Source organism: Apis mellifera, linkage group LG9 (assembly GCF_003254395.2).
Source record: "Apis mellifera strain DH4 linkage group LG9, Amel_HAv3.1, whole genome shotgun sequence".
Classification (NCBI taxonomy): Eukaryota; Metazoa; Arthropoda; class Insecta; order Hymenoptera; family Apidae; genus Apis; species Apis mellifera.
In genome coordinates this window covers 1,013,086-1,031,022 of record NC_037646.1, presented here as the reverse complement: position 1 = coordinate 1,031,022, position 17,937 = coordinate 1,013,086, and the positions used below count along the sequence as shown (strand labels likewise).

The 17,937-nt window shown below is 18.6% G+C and overlaps 1 protein-coding gene across 1 annotated transcript; it reads left to right on the top strand.

Moving 5' to 3' along the window:
• The first annotated feature begins 13,549 nt into the window (after positions 1 to 13,549).
• Positions 13,550 to 17,253, top strand: Grp (glycine-rich cuticle protein). Its single transcript, NM_001142637.1, has 3 exons — positions 13,550 to 13,660; positions 15,535 to 16,158; positions 16,990 to 17,253. The coding sequence occupies exons 1-3, from the start codon at positions 13,550 to 13,552 to the stop codon at positions 17,251 to 17,253; spliced, it is 999 nt and encodes a 332-aa protein (NP_001136109.1).
• Positions 17,254 to 17,937: the final 684 nt, after the last annotated feature.

The following is a 17,937-nucleotide window of genomic DNA, read 5'->3' as shown; positions in this document are numbered from 1 at the left end:
AATTATATCAGTGTCCCAATATTTTCAAATACATAATTGCAGTCTCAAAACTCTGTTAAAATTCAACAAATTTAGTTAAGATTTTCTCACATATATTAATATGAATTATTAAGCGATTATTTTTATATGCAAATTTATTGAAATATAATTATAGTATAGTATTTATTTCAAAAGATATCAATTTCATCAAGAATTAAGTCATTTAAAAATAAAAAATAAAAAAATATAAAAGAATAAAAAAGGATAATTATTAAAGATTTATAAATCTATTAATTTATTATAGTCAGATTAATTTAAATAATGAATTAAATTTAGAAAAATAATTTATTTTATATTACATAATTATTACATAATTATATTACATTTATATATATAATTGAATTTCTTTTTTCATCAAACATAGAATATAAAATATTATTATATTCGATATTCAACAAATTATTGAATATAAATTATAAAAATATATACTTATTTTTATATGACATAATTAACATTTAATGCATTTTCATTAATTAAATTACGTATTCAATACAAATGTTTAATATTTTATATGTATTTCAATTATAAAATCATTCGAAGCTATCCATTCTTGATTTCCAACATGTTATGTTTGTAATATTTTTTTGTAAAAGAATTTTGTAAAAGAACTATCTCTATATTCTACTTTGTTTTCCCATGATTATTTCACATAAAAATCTAATAAAAAAAAGTTCTGTTTCATCGAGTCTCAATTATACTTATTTTATTACATTACAATTATACTTATTTCTCGTTATAATTGTGTTTATTTTTCCATTATACTTTTTTATGATTTTATTGTTTTTTTTACGAATATAAAATTTAAAAATTTAATTTAGCACAAAAATCTTCAATCTACTTATGAATCATTTGAAAATTTCAATTTAAAAAATTTTTAAATCTTGAAATTTTTATCGATAGAATTGTATTCGTGATTATCGAATATTTTCTAAATAATTCTTATAACTTCAAATAACTATTTAATTCGTATTTTATTATTTATTATTAGATTATCATTTGATCGATATTATTTAAATAATGACATATCAAAAAATAGAATATTTTAACATTATTTTATTTGATATTTAAATAATTCTTATTTGATTTTCTTTAAAAAACATAAAAAAATGTTTTTTTATAATGGAATTATTTTTTTATACGAAATTTCTACTTTCCATTTTTTAAACAAATTTAAATAAAATAATGCCTGAATTTATCATTAATATTTGAATACACAAAAACTATTATATATAATTTTATATATATTATATATATAAAATTAGAATATAACTAATTTTTTTAAGGAAATATTTTATTATTTCGTAGTATTTTAGTTTTCTCAAGAAAATGATTTAATATAATTTTGTTTTTGAATTATCTTTACATTAAATAATATTTATTTATTAATTAAATAATAAGCATATTATAAATTATTTTTTTTAAATATTCCATATTTATTTCTTTTGAGTTTCATGATATTCTTATTTTTTTTAAATTTGATGAAATTTTTATCATTTTATATTAAAATTTTATAATTATATTTTATATTCTATTGTTATTTAAGATATTTATGGGAATGTTAATATATTCGTAAAACAAGAATAATAATTTTAGAATATTCTAAAAGTAATTCTAAAAGTAAAACACAAATATTGAGAATGATAGAAATTAGTATATAAAAATATCAATTCATACTTATTTAAATTATTAAGAGATTTAAGAGACAGAATAAATGAAGATAGAAATGACAAAAAAAGAAACACTTCATTTTTCTCATTTTTTACAAATGTAAATTAAATGTGCATATAATTTAAAAAATAAATCATTTTTATATAGAAAATTTTGTATTAAAATCAATCTGTCAAAGATATTCCTGAAAAATATTAATATTTTATTTAAATAAGTCATTTAGAAATAATTTATTTCACAAAACAAGCATTTTAGAATTTCTTTGTATTTATTTTTATATAAATTTATTTTTTATTTTCACTATTTAAAATAATGTAAATAAATATTCACTATTTATTATCTTCTTATTTTATTTTAATATCAATAAATATGTACTAAATCTGATTGTATCATTTTCATAAATATTTTTTTGTGATATATTATTTTTTGTAATATTTATTTTTATAATATATTTATTTTCATTTTTTTTAAATATAAATTTTTAAAAAACTTAATTATAAATGCAATTTTTCAATTTCAATATTTTATTTTTCAATGATTTTAATTATAAGTAATTCTAGTATAATAAATATATTTAATTACTATCTAATTACTATTTTAATATGTTTTTAATATGATATGTTTAATTATATATATTATATTTTTTTATAGTTTTATTTTATTTTTTTGCACATTTTTTTTAAAAAGAATTTATTTTAATTTTTAAATTGATTTTTAAATTTAAAAATTTTCAGTATTTCATAAAATTATAATACTTTACTATATTATTATAATTATATTTTTGATTTAAATGGAATTTTTTTTTCATTTATTTCTTATCATTTACAACTGTTTAAAAAAAAAGTTTAATTATAAAAATTTTTAGAAGTGAATTTTAATTTCTAACAATACGATTTCATTGCAAAATTTTATTATTTAGAGTTTTATTAATAAGAGAATAATTTTTTAATAATATAAGTTCTTAAAATTTCAAATTTTTAAATTTTATTATATTCTCAGAAATTTTAAATTATTAATTATAATAATATATTTTTTTATCTTCTAAAACTTTACTTTTGAAAAAATTTATATGTTGATGTTATATTAAATATTAAAATTTATTTTAATAATTTATATAATTAAAAAATTTATCAACATAATAATTAGTTAATTAATTTATTTTTATATAATTATATATAATAATTATATGTAATTTTAAAAAATTTTTATTATTTCATGTATTGAAATAGTTAATTTAATTTTTACATTTTTTTCGAACAAAAATATACTGTTAATTTTTATTTTAATATCATTTTATAATAATAGTATACATATTTCTTCTTTTGTTTTTAATTTAATTCTCTATATTATAGTTAGAAAAAATTTATATATGTAAATCATATATAAAGAATGAAAATATAAATAAGATAATAAATGGAAAAAATAAAAAAGATAAAAAAATATAATAAATAAAATATGAATATAATAAGAAATGGAAAAGTAAATATACAAATAATTCTAATAACACATATAATATTATTTATTATTATTTTTTTAAAATTATCTATAAAAATTATTATTTATTATAGAAATAAATTTGTGATTAATTTATAGAATTTAAATTTATAAAATTTTTTGTGATTAATTTATAGAATTTAAATTTATATAATTTATATATATAATTTTCTAAATTCCAAAATATTTGATCATTATATTATTATATTATAATATATCAATAATATTAATTAATAATATTAATATAATAATAATATATTGTTAAAAATATTATATTCATTGAAAATAAATATTAATATCAATTAATAATTAATTATTTAATAATTAATGCTATTGTTTATATATACAATTTAAAAGAATATATATATATATATAGCATTAATTATTAATCAGTTATAAATATTATATATTTAAAATAATATTTTAATTAAAAAATTATAATGTAAAAAATAAAAAATGAAAAGATAAGTAATATATATTATTATTAAATGTTAATCAATAAACTCGTTCTTCATAAATAAATACAAATCGATAAAATATGTAAAAAAAAAAAGCAATGCTATTTATGTGCAAAATGTATTCTGAAGATAAACTGAACGAAATCACGGTCAAATAAATCACCGTACTACATTGAACATAATGGATGCAATTACAATTGCGAACACGAACGAAGTCACACATGTGCGTACAAAGGTGAAATCTTGTCAGTTTTGTTTTAGGAAATAGAAAGAACAAAAGACGTTAGAATACATAATACTATAAATAGAAATGTTAATTCTAATTAATACGCTATAATATAATAATATATACGATATAATATATATACTATTATAAGATTTATATGTATAGTATATAACATTATCATTTATAAAATTGGAAAAAAATTTTTTAAATTAATATTGTAAAAAATAATTATAAAAATATAAAAAAGATATTTTCAGATTCAAATAAAAAATAATCGAATAAAAATAATAAATTGAAAAAAAAGTAGTTATAGAAAAATAAAAAAAAAAATACCTAATTATAAAATTTTCAGTCTTTCATCTCAAATAAATTTTTTTCAAAAAAGAAAAAAATAATGCATGAATAAAATTGAACTATTAATTATAATTTATTCAATCATTAGCAATATCAAATCTAATAAATAAAAAACTATTATAATAATTTATTAACATTATTAATAATATTTTTAATTAATTAAAGAAGAAAAAATCATAATAATAAAATATAATGTAAGATCCAATGTAATTTACGAAAGATGTTTGAATTTTTATTTACTGCAAATTACCTTTCTAACAAGCTGTCATTTTTTTTTATTGTCTTTAAGATTCTGTTCCATGTTCCCATGACTGTTTCACATGCATTCTTCGCAGTTACACTTTTTCAATTCATCTTTAAAAAAGTTTCACTTTCAAATCTAATTTCCAATAATCTTTTAAGCATTAACATCTTTTTCTTTACATTTTCATAAATAAATTAGAATCTAATTTATCGTTTCACAATATTCTTTATTAATGTAATGTTATGTAAATTATTATATATAATATATGTAGTAAAAAGATTTTTATTATAATTATATGTGAAATAGACAAGTATTTCATTTCGTTTTAATTTATTTTCATATCATACTTTTAATAAACACAATGAATATCAAAATTTTAATATTTAAAATTATCTTAATTAATTTTCATTTTTCAAATTTCATTTTATGAATCAATTCAAATTTTAAGTTAATCATTTAATATAATCAATATATCATATAATCAATATCATATAATCAATATAATAAAAATTGAACATGAAACATTTTAACATTTGAAAATTAATATTTTCTTTTAAATTTATATATCATTAAAAAAGAATTATTCTGTGACTCTATTAAAAATTCTTCGTAACTATTTTATAATCTAAAAATATATAAATTATCATTTAATGATAAATCTATAATAAAAATTAATTTTCTTTTTATTTTAATTAACTTAATTTAATCTATGTAAATTTTTAGTTGAAAAAAATATTATGTCAACAATATTATTATATATTAATATATGAGTGAAAAGAAATCAAAATTTCTTTGATTTAAAAATTCACTTAAAATTCTAATTTATAGCATTCATTAAGAAAAATAAAAGTAAAAAAGTAAGAAATAAAAAGTCATCTTTATCTTTTTATAACAATTTTATTAATTAATTATTTTTATAATAATATTTTTATAATAATATTATAGAAAATTAATCATTCAAAATTCAAAATTCTAACTTTTAGTTTTATTTATTTAAAAAAAAAAGAAAAGAAAAAAAAATTTACTTTGTAAAACAATTTTATTTTATGATAATTCAATTATTTAATATTTATCTGTGAATCACATTAAACAGAACACCAATATTTTAAAATCAAAGTATCAAAAGATTTCATTTTTAACATTAATGCAAAACTGAACATTGTAATAAAATCACATTGTTTTGAACACTAAATCTCACAAATTTTAATAAAACAAAATCTATATTCCGAATAGAAATTAATTTTTTTTTGTATTAGTTCAAATGTCTATCTATGATTCACTAAATTATCGTTTTAAGGAAAAATCAAATTATAAATTTTAACAATTTTAACAATCATTCGTACAAAATAAATACATAAAAAGAAAAAAAAAAATATCACAAAGAATATGTTCCACGAATTGTGTGATGCTCAATTGAATTTCGATTTGCTGAAAAATCCCTTTCTAATGCACTGTCGCTTTTTACTCGCTTTAAGATTCTACTCCATGTTCCCATGGCCGTTCCGCATTTCGATCCAATGAAAGAATCTACAAGCCTTTCTAGCTCCGAGCGGTTTGTTCTCCTAGTGGGACGTCCGGCGTTGACTGGCCCACACACACGCCTATACACATTTAACACACGCACAACTGACTTCTCTTTTTCCCATTCACCAGCTTATGCGGCTGGTTACGTGCTCAATCGTTGTTACTTCTATGTGGTATCTGTTCGCGATGTCCCATCCTAAAGCTATGATTAAATCGTCCACTCTTCCTAGCAATTCCTCATCGCCAGCGGTTCTCATGCAAGTCTCTTGTCAATTATTATTATATAAAAAATAATGAAAATAATGATGTTTTAAAAATATATATCTTTTTTTTTATGAAAAATATATATTATCTTATTCGAAATAATTTCTTTGAGAAATATATACATGTACATTGACAAATGTACATGTATTAGTTTTGAACAGTTTTGCTAAAACAATACTTTTGACATTACTTGTTATTACTAATTATATTCTTCTAGATGTGTAATTTTCAACACAATTATTTAATTCTTGAAATAATTTTTAATTTTTGAAAAAAGAAAAAAGTATATAAAGTATATAAATTAGAAGAGTGGAAGGTATGGAATCACTGAAATATATTTGATTGAATTTAATTAGCAAAATTCGCATAATCATTGAATAATGTTATTGTTTCGTCTTTTACAAATTAGTAATATACTTTTATAAGACTCATTGTCAAATCATTTATATTAGATTAGATTAGATTAAATTAAATTAGATTAGATTCTAATCGAATCGAAATTGATATTAAAGATAGAAGATAGAAATATACATTTTAAATAAAAAATATATAATATTATTAGATCCCAGAGAATTGAGATCAGTTTCGTTATTTTTTAAATATACTTTATATATTCAAGTAAAGATAGTCTTTTTTTATGATAAAAATATACAAAACGAATTTTTATTCTTTAAAATAATTATTTTTATTTAATAAAGTAAAAAAATTATAAATATCAATTTTATAAAAACTGGATTTCGGAAAATAAAAAATATTTCGTCGATCTTATTTTCTGTTTTGAAAATGGTTCAAGTTTAAAAAAAACTTATATAATAAACCGAATAGAATTTTAGAAAAATAAAAATTGAACAAAAAATGTTTTATTTTTTATGTTATATGAATTTTATAAAATTTTTTTTAAATTAAATATAATTGCAGATGTGCATTTAAAAAAATAAAAATTGAACAAAAATGTTTTATTTCTTATATTATATGAATTTTAAAAAAGTTTTTTTAATTTTAGAAAAGTTTTTTTCTAAATTTAATATAATTACAGTAAATATACACAAAAATACATAATTTACACATATTTAATTTTGAATTTTAAAAGTCAGTTTTTTATAATATATTTTTTTATAATATATTTTATCATAAAATCAAAAAAAGAATAATCGAACTTCTTATATTTAACTTTGATATTGTTTGATATCATCTGATAATATTTTATATTACTTAATATCATTTTAAGATGATGAAATGCATTAGAAATATTTAAAAATATTTTTTAAAAATCGATCTAATCTAATCAATCAATAAAGTAAAATTACAAATTAATTGAAAAATATCGATATTATGTTATTTATAATATTCATGAAAAATTGATTTTAAAGATCAAAATAAATATAAAAGTTAGTACATTAAAAATTTATTTATTAAATTATAAACAACTTAAATTTGTGTTAGAGATAAAGCAAAAAAAAAATGAGATCATTTTTGTTTATTATATATAGCATGATATAATATGATATAAGTTAATTATTATAACTGAATAAATATTTACTTTATATTTTAATTAACATTTTCAAATATCAATTTTTATATTTGTTTTAATTTCTGAAATTAATTTTCCAAAAATATCGATTACATTAACATAATTATAATATAATTTTTAAATACTTATATATTTTTAAAAATAGTATAAATTATATCAAAAAATAGAATTATATTTCAAATTTTACTCTTCCATTTATTTCTCAATTAGTTTTATCATAAATAGAATAGTTAAAACATACTTATTTTTAGAATATTTAATTTTATATATATTATATTACATGTATTATATTTCATAATATTTACATATTTATATATTTTTATATTAATTATATTAATTATAAATATTTTATAAAGAATAATAAAGATTTTCATATTAATCATAAGATGTGTTAAAATTAAATATTTTTAAATTAAGTAACTAAATTGAAATTTAAGAGTTAAAAACACAAAGTTGAAAGTTAAAATAATGATTTTTTTTGGATTTATATAAATTATTTCAAAAATCATTATAAAACCAAAAATAATATAAATACAAATTTGATATATATGATCATATAATTATAATATTTAAAAAAATAATAATTTTAATAATTTATGTATTTTAGCAAGATGCTGAGAATATCAAAAATAAAAACAAAAATAAGCTTTTCTTTTGTTCAAATGCTTGAATAACATGATGATTTAGATTTCTTTGATTAAACTATTTCTTTTATGTAATCCATCAAACTTGACATTGATTCAATAACGCTATTAATAAACATAAGAAGAAGAAAAAATGGACTGAACATATATAATCAATTAGATTGAACGAGATTATATTATAGATTATAATTTCTAACATAAATGCTTACATAATCAAACACAATTCAAACACAATTTTATGTGTTTATTATAGAATTATAAATAATGAATTTATAGAATATATAGAAAATGGTATATTTATTATGAAATTAATATAAGAAATATTGTTCTACATTTTTAATTTATTAAATCATTTTTTTTTTTATTTACATCATAATTTCAAAAAACACTATATACCAATTATATATATTTTTGTTTGATGATCCATAAAATGTCAACAAAAAGCAATAACGACTCGATCAAAACGGTTCGTAAGAGAAGGGTACTATGCCTGTCTTCATATTACGAAATTGAAAGTCTTCCACTTCCTGCGAGGAAGTCTCGTTCTCGAACAGAGAAAGGAAGCCTCGAAAATGAATTTGACCCACATCATTTTTTTTTCGTGAGTACGCGAACTTTCTTTTTTCTTTCGCGATCATTTCTCGATCATCTTATTGAATCTCAATACTCAAAATGTTTTCAATTAATTGATAAATTAAAAATTGTTTTCAATATTTAATTTATATATTCAAAAAAATAAATACAATAATTATTCTCATGTTAAAAGATTTTTTTTTTAGATATACATTTCTATTTTATGATAATAATTATAATTTTTTTAAATATATAAATATAATTAATAATTAATAATAATTCTTATTAATTGTTCAATTTTTGAAAAATATTCATTGATTTTTAAATCATAAAAATTGTAATTAAATAATTATTTTTTTATTCATTTTTTTAGTATTATTAGTATATATTAGTATTTAGTACATTAGTAATAAATGAAATTCTTAGAAATGATTCATATTGTAAAATTTCTTTTCTTTTATAAATTGATTAATTCAATAAAAATTAATTTACGAAAATTAATCAATAAAAATTAATTTATGAAAATTTTGAAATAATATATAAAAATTAAATTAATAATTATAAATAAAACTTTCGAAAAATGAATTCTGTTTTTGAATTTTGATTCATATCTTTTACTTTATTTTCATATTTTACCTTAAAACAATTATATTTATAGACCATTATATTTTATTAATGCATTTATATTATAAAATATTATAATATACAATAAATATAAAATAAAATAAAATAAATATAAAATAAAATAAAATAATATAAAATAATATATTATAATATAATTAATAAAATAATAAAATAATATATTATAATATATATTATAATATAAAATAAATAAAATATTTAACATGAAATATAGAAAATATTAAATTATTAAAATATTAATGAAATAAATTTAAATTTTTTCGAATTCTATTATTATTCTATTAACTTCTATTATTATAAAAAAAATAATATAATTCTCTTCATATTAAAACAATGTTAATATAATATTTCTATATTATAAGTTGTAAAATAAAACACTATATATAAAAAACAAATTTATATAAAGAACTTACATTTATATATTAATTTAATTTTAATAATATTATAATAATAATATTTGCATAGAAAGTTTCGAAAATAACTTAATAATAGTATATAAAGAACACAAGAATACTTTCAGCTACAAATATATATATATCTTTTTAGTTAATTCTGAAGTTACTATATATGCTGAAGTACTGTGTATTTTCATTAAATGTTCTTATGTATTTTTTATTTATTTAAAATAATAAATTTAATAGAATAATAATATTATATAGAATAATAATATTTAATTTAAAATTAAACAATATGAAACATCTATATCCCCACAACAAAGAAAAATTAAAATACTAACAACGAAAAGAATTCGTGTTCAGAACGACAATATCCTAAAGTGAAATTATATGATCTATCTCTAATCTTAAAACTATAATATATGTATATAGATATATAATATTTATATATTTTTAGATAATTTTAATAAAAATTTATAATTTATTATATTATATATCAGTTTTTTCATATATTACATATATAATAATGTTAATATGTTTATGGAACATCTTTATAGGATTGATTGAAGGCTAAAATGAACATAAAAGTTTTATAGAAAAATATCAAGTTTATTTATAAACAATTGAAATTTACACTCTTAGATGAAAATATAACAATAAGATATATAGATTATATATATATATATTATACGATAAATATACATGTATATAATATAAATATAATATAATATAAATATGTATATAATATATAATAAAAAATATAATGTACATAATAAAAATATATATATACTTAATAATTAATTATATAAATAATAAATATTAAGAATTTATTTATATGATATTATTTATAATTGAGTTTTATTTAAAAATATTTTTATTTAAATTTTTTGAAAATTATATTGTTTTATCGAAATTATACAATTATAATTATTAATTATATAGTTAATTATATAGTTAATTTAAGAAATAATAATATAAGATATGCCATTAACAACTTAAATAATATTCATTCGCCTTTTCTTATTTTTTAGTAAAGAAGTAAAAAATATTTAGAATATAAAGAATATTTTACAAATAAATAAAACAAAATTAAATTTCAATAATTAAAAATTTTTTTTGAATTTAAATTAAGCAATTTGAGAACGTCATACAATTACATATAATTTTTTATTAAACACTTAATTATCTACAACTATTTCTTTTTATAATTTCATTATAAATAATGAATATTAATATGCTAATCTGATAAATGATTAGTAAAGATGAATTGATAAATTGTGAATGTGAATTATGAATGTGAATATTAAAAAAAATAAATAAAAATAAAATATTGTTAAATATATTTAATGATTTAATGATTAATGATTTTGTTTAATAAAATAAGAAATGAAAATGTTTTTTTTTAACTTTTTATGTTCAGAATATAATATAATTCAAATAAAATTGGATTAACATTTTATATTCAAAAATAAAATATTTTTATGATATTTATTTAAGCAATAATTAATAATTAAATATTTATTAAAAATAAAAATTAAAAATAAAAAATTTTCAAATTAAAACAATTTCCTAAATTAAATTTTATTATTATATGAAGTATTATTTAATGATATTTTAGAAACTTGATATATGACTTATCATTATCATAAGATATTTTATATACTTATCTTATCTTATCTTATCTTATATGATAATAAATATGATAATAAATAAATAATAATAATAATAAATGATGATTTAAATAAAAATAAAAAATATTATAAAAATCAAAATATTATATAAATATCAAATGTATATTTAATTATTATTAATTATATTAATTATATAAATGCATTTGATATAATAATGAAATAATATTATTTGATATAATAATAATAAAATAATAAAATAATAAAAGTATTTATATTTTTCAATTATTAGAAAACTATTGTTGTTTATATTTTTTATTTTTTATTAATAAAGTTTTGTTACATGTTTTTATATAATTATTCAAAATGTTCAAATTTTTTAAAAAATTTTAATTTTATAGTTATATTATCATTGCAGCAAGTGAACAATATGATTTGTTTATCAATCATTTGTTTATCTATCATTTGTTTATTTATTTTCTTTAATATAATTGCCTACAATATATTAAAATTCCTTTTTATTGATCTCATAATAATATTAAAATTTTATTACAAAATTGTATATAAAAATGTACATAAAAATTTATAATTTTATAATTTTATAATTTTTAAAATGAAATTTAATAATAAATCAATAAATAAATCAATAATTAATATTAAATCAATGATTAATTCTTTAAATAATTATTTTTCTTATTATTTTAAATTAACTTTTATTCTATACTTATATATTTATATACTATTACATTTCTATACTTAACTATATTCTATACTTTTATATTATATTCTATTCGTCATCCGTTAGTGCATTTTTTAATTAGATTAAAATAACTAACTTCCAAAACAAATCAAATATTTATTATTGTTATTTTTTGTATAGAGATTACATATTATCTTAATAATTATTCTGTGTAATTATTATTTTAATAATAATAATAATTTAATAATTTAATAATAATGTAAATTAATATCAAATTATTAAAAGTTATTATTAAAATATCATATTATAATAATAAATATCATAATAAATGTAATAAATATTTAAAAAAAACTTATAAGATGTAAAACATATACTAAAATAGAATATAATTATAATATAAAATAGAATATAATTATTAATATTAATATAATTATTAATTATATTAATTATTAATAAATATGAAAAATAAATAAATAAAAATAAATTTTTGTTAATCTGATTTTAAAATATAATTTTATACATATGAAATTAATATTTTAAGAAATGATTATTTCATAATTCTTAATCCACAAAAATATTATGTAACATGAATTTATATAAATATTACAAATATTTTTTTATTCCAAATTTTTAAATAAATAAGAATTTTTTATTAACATTATTAATTAAATCTTTATCTTATCTTCAAAAATTCTTATTCTTACATTATTTTAAAATTCTTAATATTAATTAAAAATCCAATTTCTCAAGAATTTCAATTTCTTGCACAAAAGATATCTTATAACAACCCTTAAAAAACTTAATGATATCCTTATTACCTAGAAAGTTCATTTCTCTACTATGCAAATTCACATCTACTCAATATGCTTCGCATATATTCAAACCATTAAGAAATAATTCTAAAGAAATAATTGTGAGCATTAATCGAATTTGAAAAATTTTTTCTCTATCCAAAAATTCAATTTATAATCATATTTTTATCAATCATTAATGAATCGAATTTAAACAGCTAAAGGTTCAAAATTCAAAAAGAATTCACATGGACTCATAGAGTCAAGTTCTGTGGTTTACCAGGGAAAAAGTTTACTGTTTGATCGGCAACAGTGGCGCGGAGACAGAGGAAAGAGAGAAAGAGATTCGCCAGACGGTCTCATCAGCATAGGTGATGGGTCGAGATGCGAGTGGGGCCAGAGCTAGTATAAAAGAGGGTCCGTGGCATCCGTGGAGCATCAGTCCTCAAATCCAAGGAACAGCAGCTATCATGAGGGCATTCATGGTGAGTCGAATATTTCTTGTTTACTCATTGACCCTTCTTTATCAATATGTTCATTCTTTCCAATGATATTAATATCTTGTGATATTTTTATCATTACCGTGAATTTTCGTTATATTCCATTTTATTTCCTTCTTTTCTTAAACTTTCTTTAGTAATTCAAATTTTTAAAATAATTTTTTATAAGATTTAATACAAAAAAAAAAGTTTAATATTGATATTTAATATTAATATTGATGTAATAGTTAGTATTTAAAGATATTGTTAATATCGAAGGAACTTAGGTTAATGTTTTATTTAAAAACATATAAGGATATGAAAAATATATATTCATATTAAGAATATAATTTATTTATTATTTTAGCTTATAATCATAATATCATCTTTTCTCGTAGGTTTTGTTAATTTTATATATAAAATGAATTCTTTTTATATATATAAAATGTTTTTTTTTATATAATATATTATATATGAAAAAATTCTTTTATATATAATAAAAAATTCTAAAAATTGCAAAAATAATATAAAAATAAATAAATCAACAAAAAAGCTTAGAACTTTATATATTAAGTTCTTTCTCTTTTTCTTTTTTATATTTTTAAATTGTTTTTTAAAAATAATTATACAAACCATAATTTGCAAAAATTATTTTTAATAAACAAAATTTAAAAATTTGTATATCTCTATTTGAATATCTTTTGACTATATTATATATCTTACATATTTTTTGAATGTCTTATATATTTGTTACAAAATTATATATATAATTAGTTTATAAAAAAATACAAATTTAAAATATCTATTAGTTAGCATCAAATTATTTAAAATTAATCTAAATTTAAAATAATATAAATATAAATCTCAAATAATAATTGTTATGAAAAATATTTTTCAATAAAGAATTTTATATTTTAAATTTTATATCGAATTTTAATATAATTATAATAAATTAAAATTATTCGAAAAGAAAAAAGATTAATAAAAAATTGATATTGTACAATAAACTATAATCAATTATCTCTTGTGAAAGTAAATATACATGAAAATCAAAAAAATGAAAGAAAAAGAGAAAAATGAGAATTTATGGAGAGTATAGAAAGGAAGAGGATACGGGAGAAAGTAGAGAAGAGTGGGAATGATGATGACCCAGAAGATGACACAGATTTGATATCAATACAATCAATCGTATCAAGATACCTCTCTATTATGAAAGTATAATAAGAAACACTTTCCAATTGTACGTAATATCATTTCCTTAATTTCAAATGTATTCTTCAAGAATATTTTTTTTTTGTCTTCTTTCTAATTTAAAGGATTTATTTTTTGATATCTTTTTATAATTATCTGCTTTATATTAGTTTTATATTTAATTAACAAATTGTTTATTTAAAATCTCAGATTTATATTGGATATTATTTTGAAAAAATATACAAATGTTCTAAAATTATTGATATTATTGTTTTCTCTATACTATTAATATAATTCTACTTTAATATATTCATAATTTTTCAATATCTATTTTTATTCATTTTTATTTTCTAACTTAGTTTCTCATATTACTTCTTGACTTCAATTTTTTATTTAACTGTTCTTTACAATCCTTTATTCTATTTTATAATTCTATTAATATTTTTATTTTTCTTCTCTACTCTTTCTATCTTTTCATAGTTTCTTCTTACCTTTCATTGTTCTAATATTTATTTCATTTGTTTTATTTTTCTTTTTTAATCTCTTTTATTAATTCTTTGTTTTATTTAACTATTTCATTCCTTATTTTTCTTTATTATGCTCTATCACTTCACATCACAATTCTCATTATTTTTCACTCTTTCACATATTTTCTTTTCTCTTTCTTATCCTATAATAATTTTTTCTAGATCGTGGTGCTCGCCGCTTCAGCAATGGCGCGGCCAGAAGCCGGTTACTCTTACTCTCAACCCAGCTCCTCTTATGGAGCACCAGGAGGTGGAACTACCGGAATTGGTGGAGGATTGGGTGGTGGATTAGGTGGTGGACTTGGAGGTGGACATGGCGGTGGAATCGGCGGTGGATTGGGTAGTGGATTAGGCGGTGGACTTGGCAGTGGACTCGGTGGTGGATTCGGTGGAGGTTTCGGTGGTGGCTTTGGAGGGGGCATCGGTGGCGGTGGCGGTGGTGGTTTTGGTGGAGGCGTTGGAGGTGGCTTCGGAGGTGGTTCTCTGATTCAAAAACACATTTACGTGCATGTGCCACCACCAGAAGCTCCAGAAGACAGACCAGCTAGACCTATTGCACCACCACCACCACCTCAGAAACATTACAAGATTATATTCATCAAGGCGCCTACACCACCAACTCCCACTGCTCCTGTCATTCCTGCTCTTCCTCAACAAGATGAACAGAAAACATTGATTTACGTGTTGGTTAAAAAGCCAGAAGAAGCGCCAGAAATCACTTTGCCCACCATTGCTCCTACCCAACCGAGCAAACCAGAAGTATACTTCATCAAATATAAGACTCAGGTAAACAATTTTCTCATTCGATATTGAAATTAAAAATTTTGAAATGAAATGACATATAAAAAGTAATTTAGCAATCATATATATATATATAATTATTTTCTTTGCATATATACACATGTATATGTATTATTCCTCAAATAAAACATATACATATTTCACTAAATATAATAAACTTTCAAATATATTTTAAAGATATAAAAATAATTGTTAAAAAAAAATCATAAAATATATCGTGTAAAATATATTGATTGAATGTTTTTTATATATTACCGTTATAATTTCATTAAAAAAAGATTTATATTTATATAGATATATTTTTAAAATAATATAATAAAATCTTCTATATATTATAAAAAAACAAAAAAGTGATAATGATTCTTTTATTTTATTTTAATTAAATTCTTCTTAACTATTGAAATATAAAAAATATAAAAAATAATAAGATCATATAAAATTTAAATTCTTATTTGAACTTAACGAAATAATTCATAATAAATATAAAAATTTTATTTTTATATTTTTCAATTTTATTTTCTGTCTATTTTCAATACTTTATAGTAAAAGAATATTCGTTACAATGATTATTGAATTCTTCTCTCATTGTTTAAATATAACAATATTCGATATACAAATCTATATTTTTAATTTATACCACAAATTCAATATACATCTCCATAATTCGATGTTGTTTACAGAAGGAAATTATCCGTAATAAATTTACACACAGATTTCTCATCTATATATTTAATTATAATATAATCTCAATAATATTTAATAATATTTAAATCTATCCATTTAAAATTGGATTTAAAATTTAATATTCTATTACAGAAGGAAGTTACTTCTGGTGGTGGAGGCGGTGGCGGCGGTGGTGGAATCGGCGGTGGAATCGGTGGTGGAATTGGAGGCGGAATTGGCGGAGGAATTGGTGGCGGAATCGGCGGAGGAATCGGTGGAGGAATCGGTGGAGGAATCGGCGGAGGAATCGGTGGTGGATCCGGTGGAGGCATCGGAGGACTGGACGGTCATGGCGGCAGCGGACCAAGCGGACCCAGCACATCTTACGGGACACCCGGCGCTTCAGGGCCTTACTAGTCACTCAAAATGCCCATTGAACCCCCGCAGCTCCTCCTCTACCCGTAATCGAACCTATGTCTATGCTCCGCGACATGCACGCATTCATGGCTTCGGCCACGGCTTCAGCCACGGCTCAATAGCGATCCTATTGGACGCGACACACTGTGATCCCACGTGGACGACCGCGGCAACGAGCAGGAATAAAACAATCGAGTGGACAATCGATAGTAACACGAAGCTCCTGCTTGCGATTCGGCGTTATATGATTAATAAGAATAACGCAAAGACGACCACAATTTTGTGGATTACCACGATGGCTAGGATGATGATGATGATAATGATGATGATAATAATGACGACGATCAAGATGATGATAATGTTGGTGATTCTAACAGATGTTAGAAACACGATAATCAAGACGACGACGACGACGATTAGAATTAAATATTTTTTTATACGTTACTTTTTGCAAGAAAACGGTGGCGAAATAAAGCTTTTTTTATGTATTTTTACATAAAATTATAGTATTTTCATTTTTTTATCCCTTGAATTTTTATTCATATAAATTAGATTATGATTATTATTTTTTAATGAAATATCTTTTTATTATCCGATTTTCATTGATTGAAAATAATGTCAATCGATTATCGATCGATATGATATTCGTTTTCTACATCATCGATTACATATATAATCGAATGA

Excerpts from the sequence above, each read along its gene's own strand:
- Grp (NM_001142637.1), top strand. The coding sequence starts at position 13,550 with ATGGGTCGAGATGCGAGTGGGGCCAGAGCTAGTATAAAAGAGGGTCCG. Across the intron at positions 13,661-15,534 it reads CTATCATGAGGGCATTCATG|ATCGTGGTGCTCGCCGCTTC; the intron begins GTGAGTCGAATA and ends AATTTTTTCTAG. Across the intron at positions 16,159-16,989 it reads TCATCAAATATAAGACTCAG|AAGGAAGTTACTTCTGGTGG; the intron begins GTAAACAATTTT and ends ATTCTATTACAG.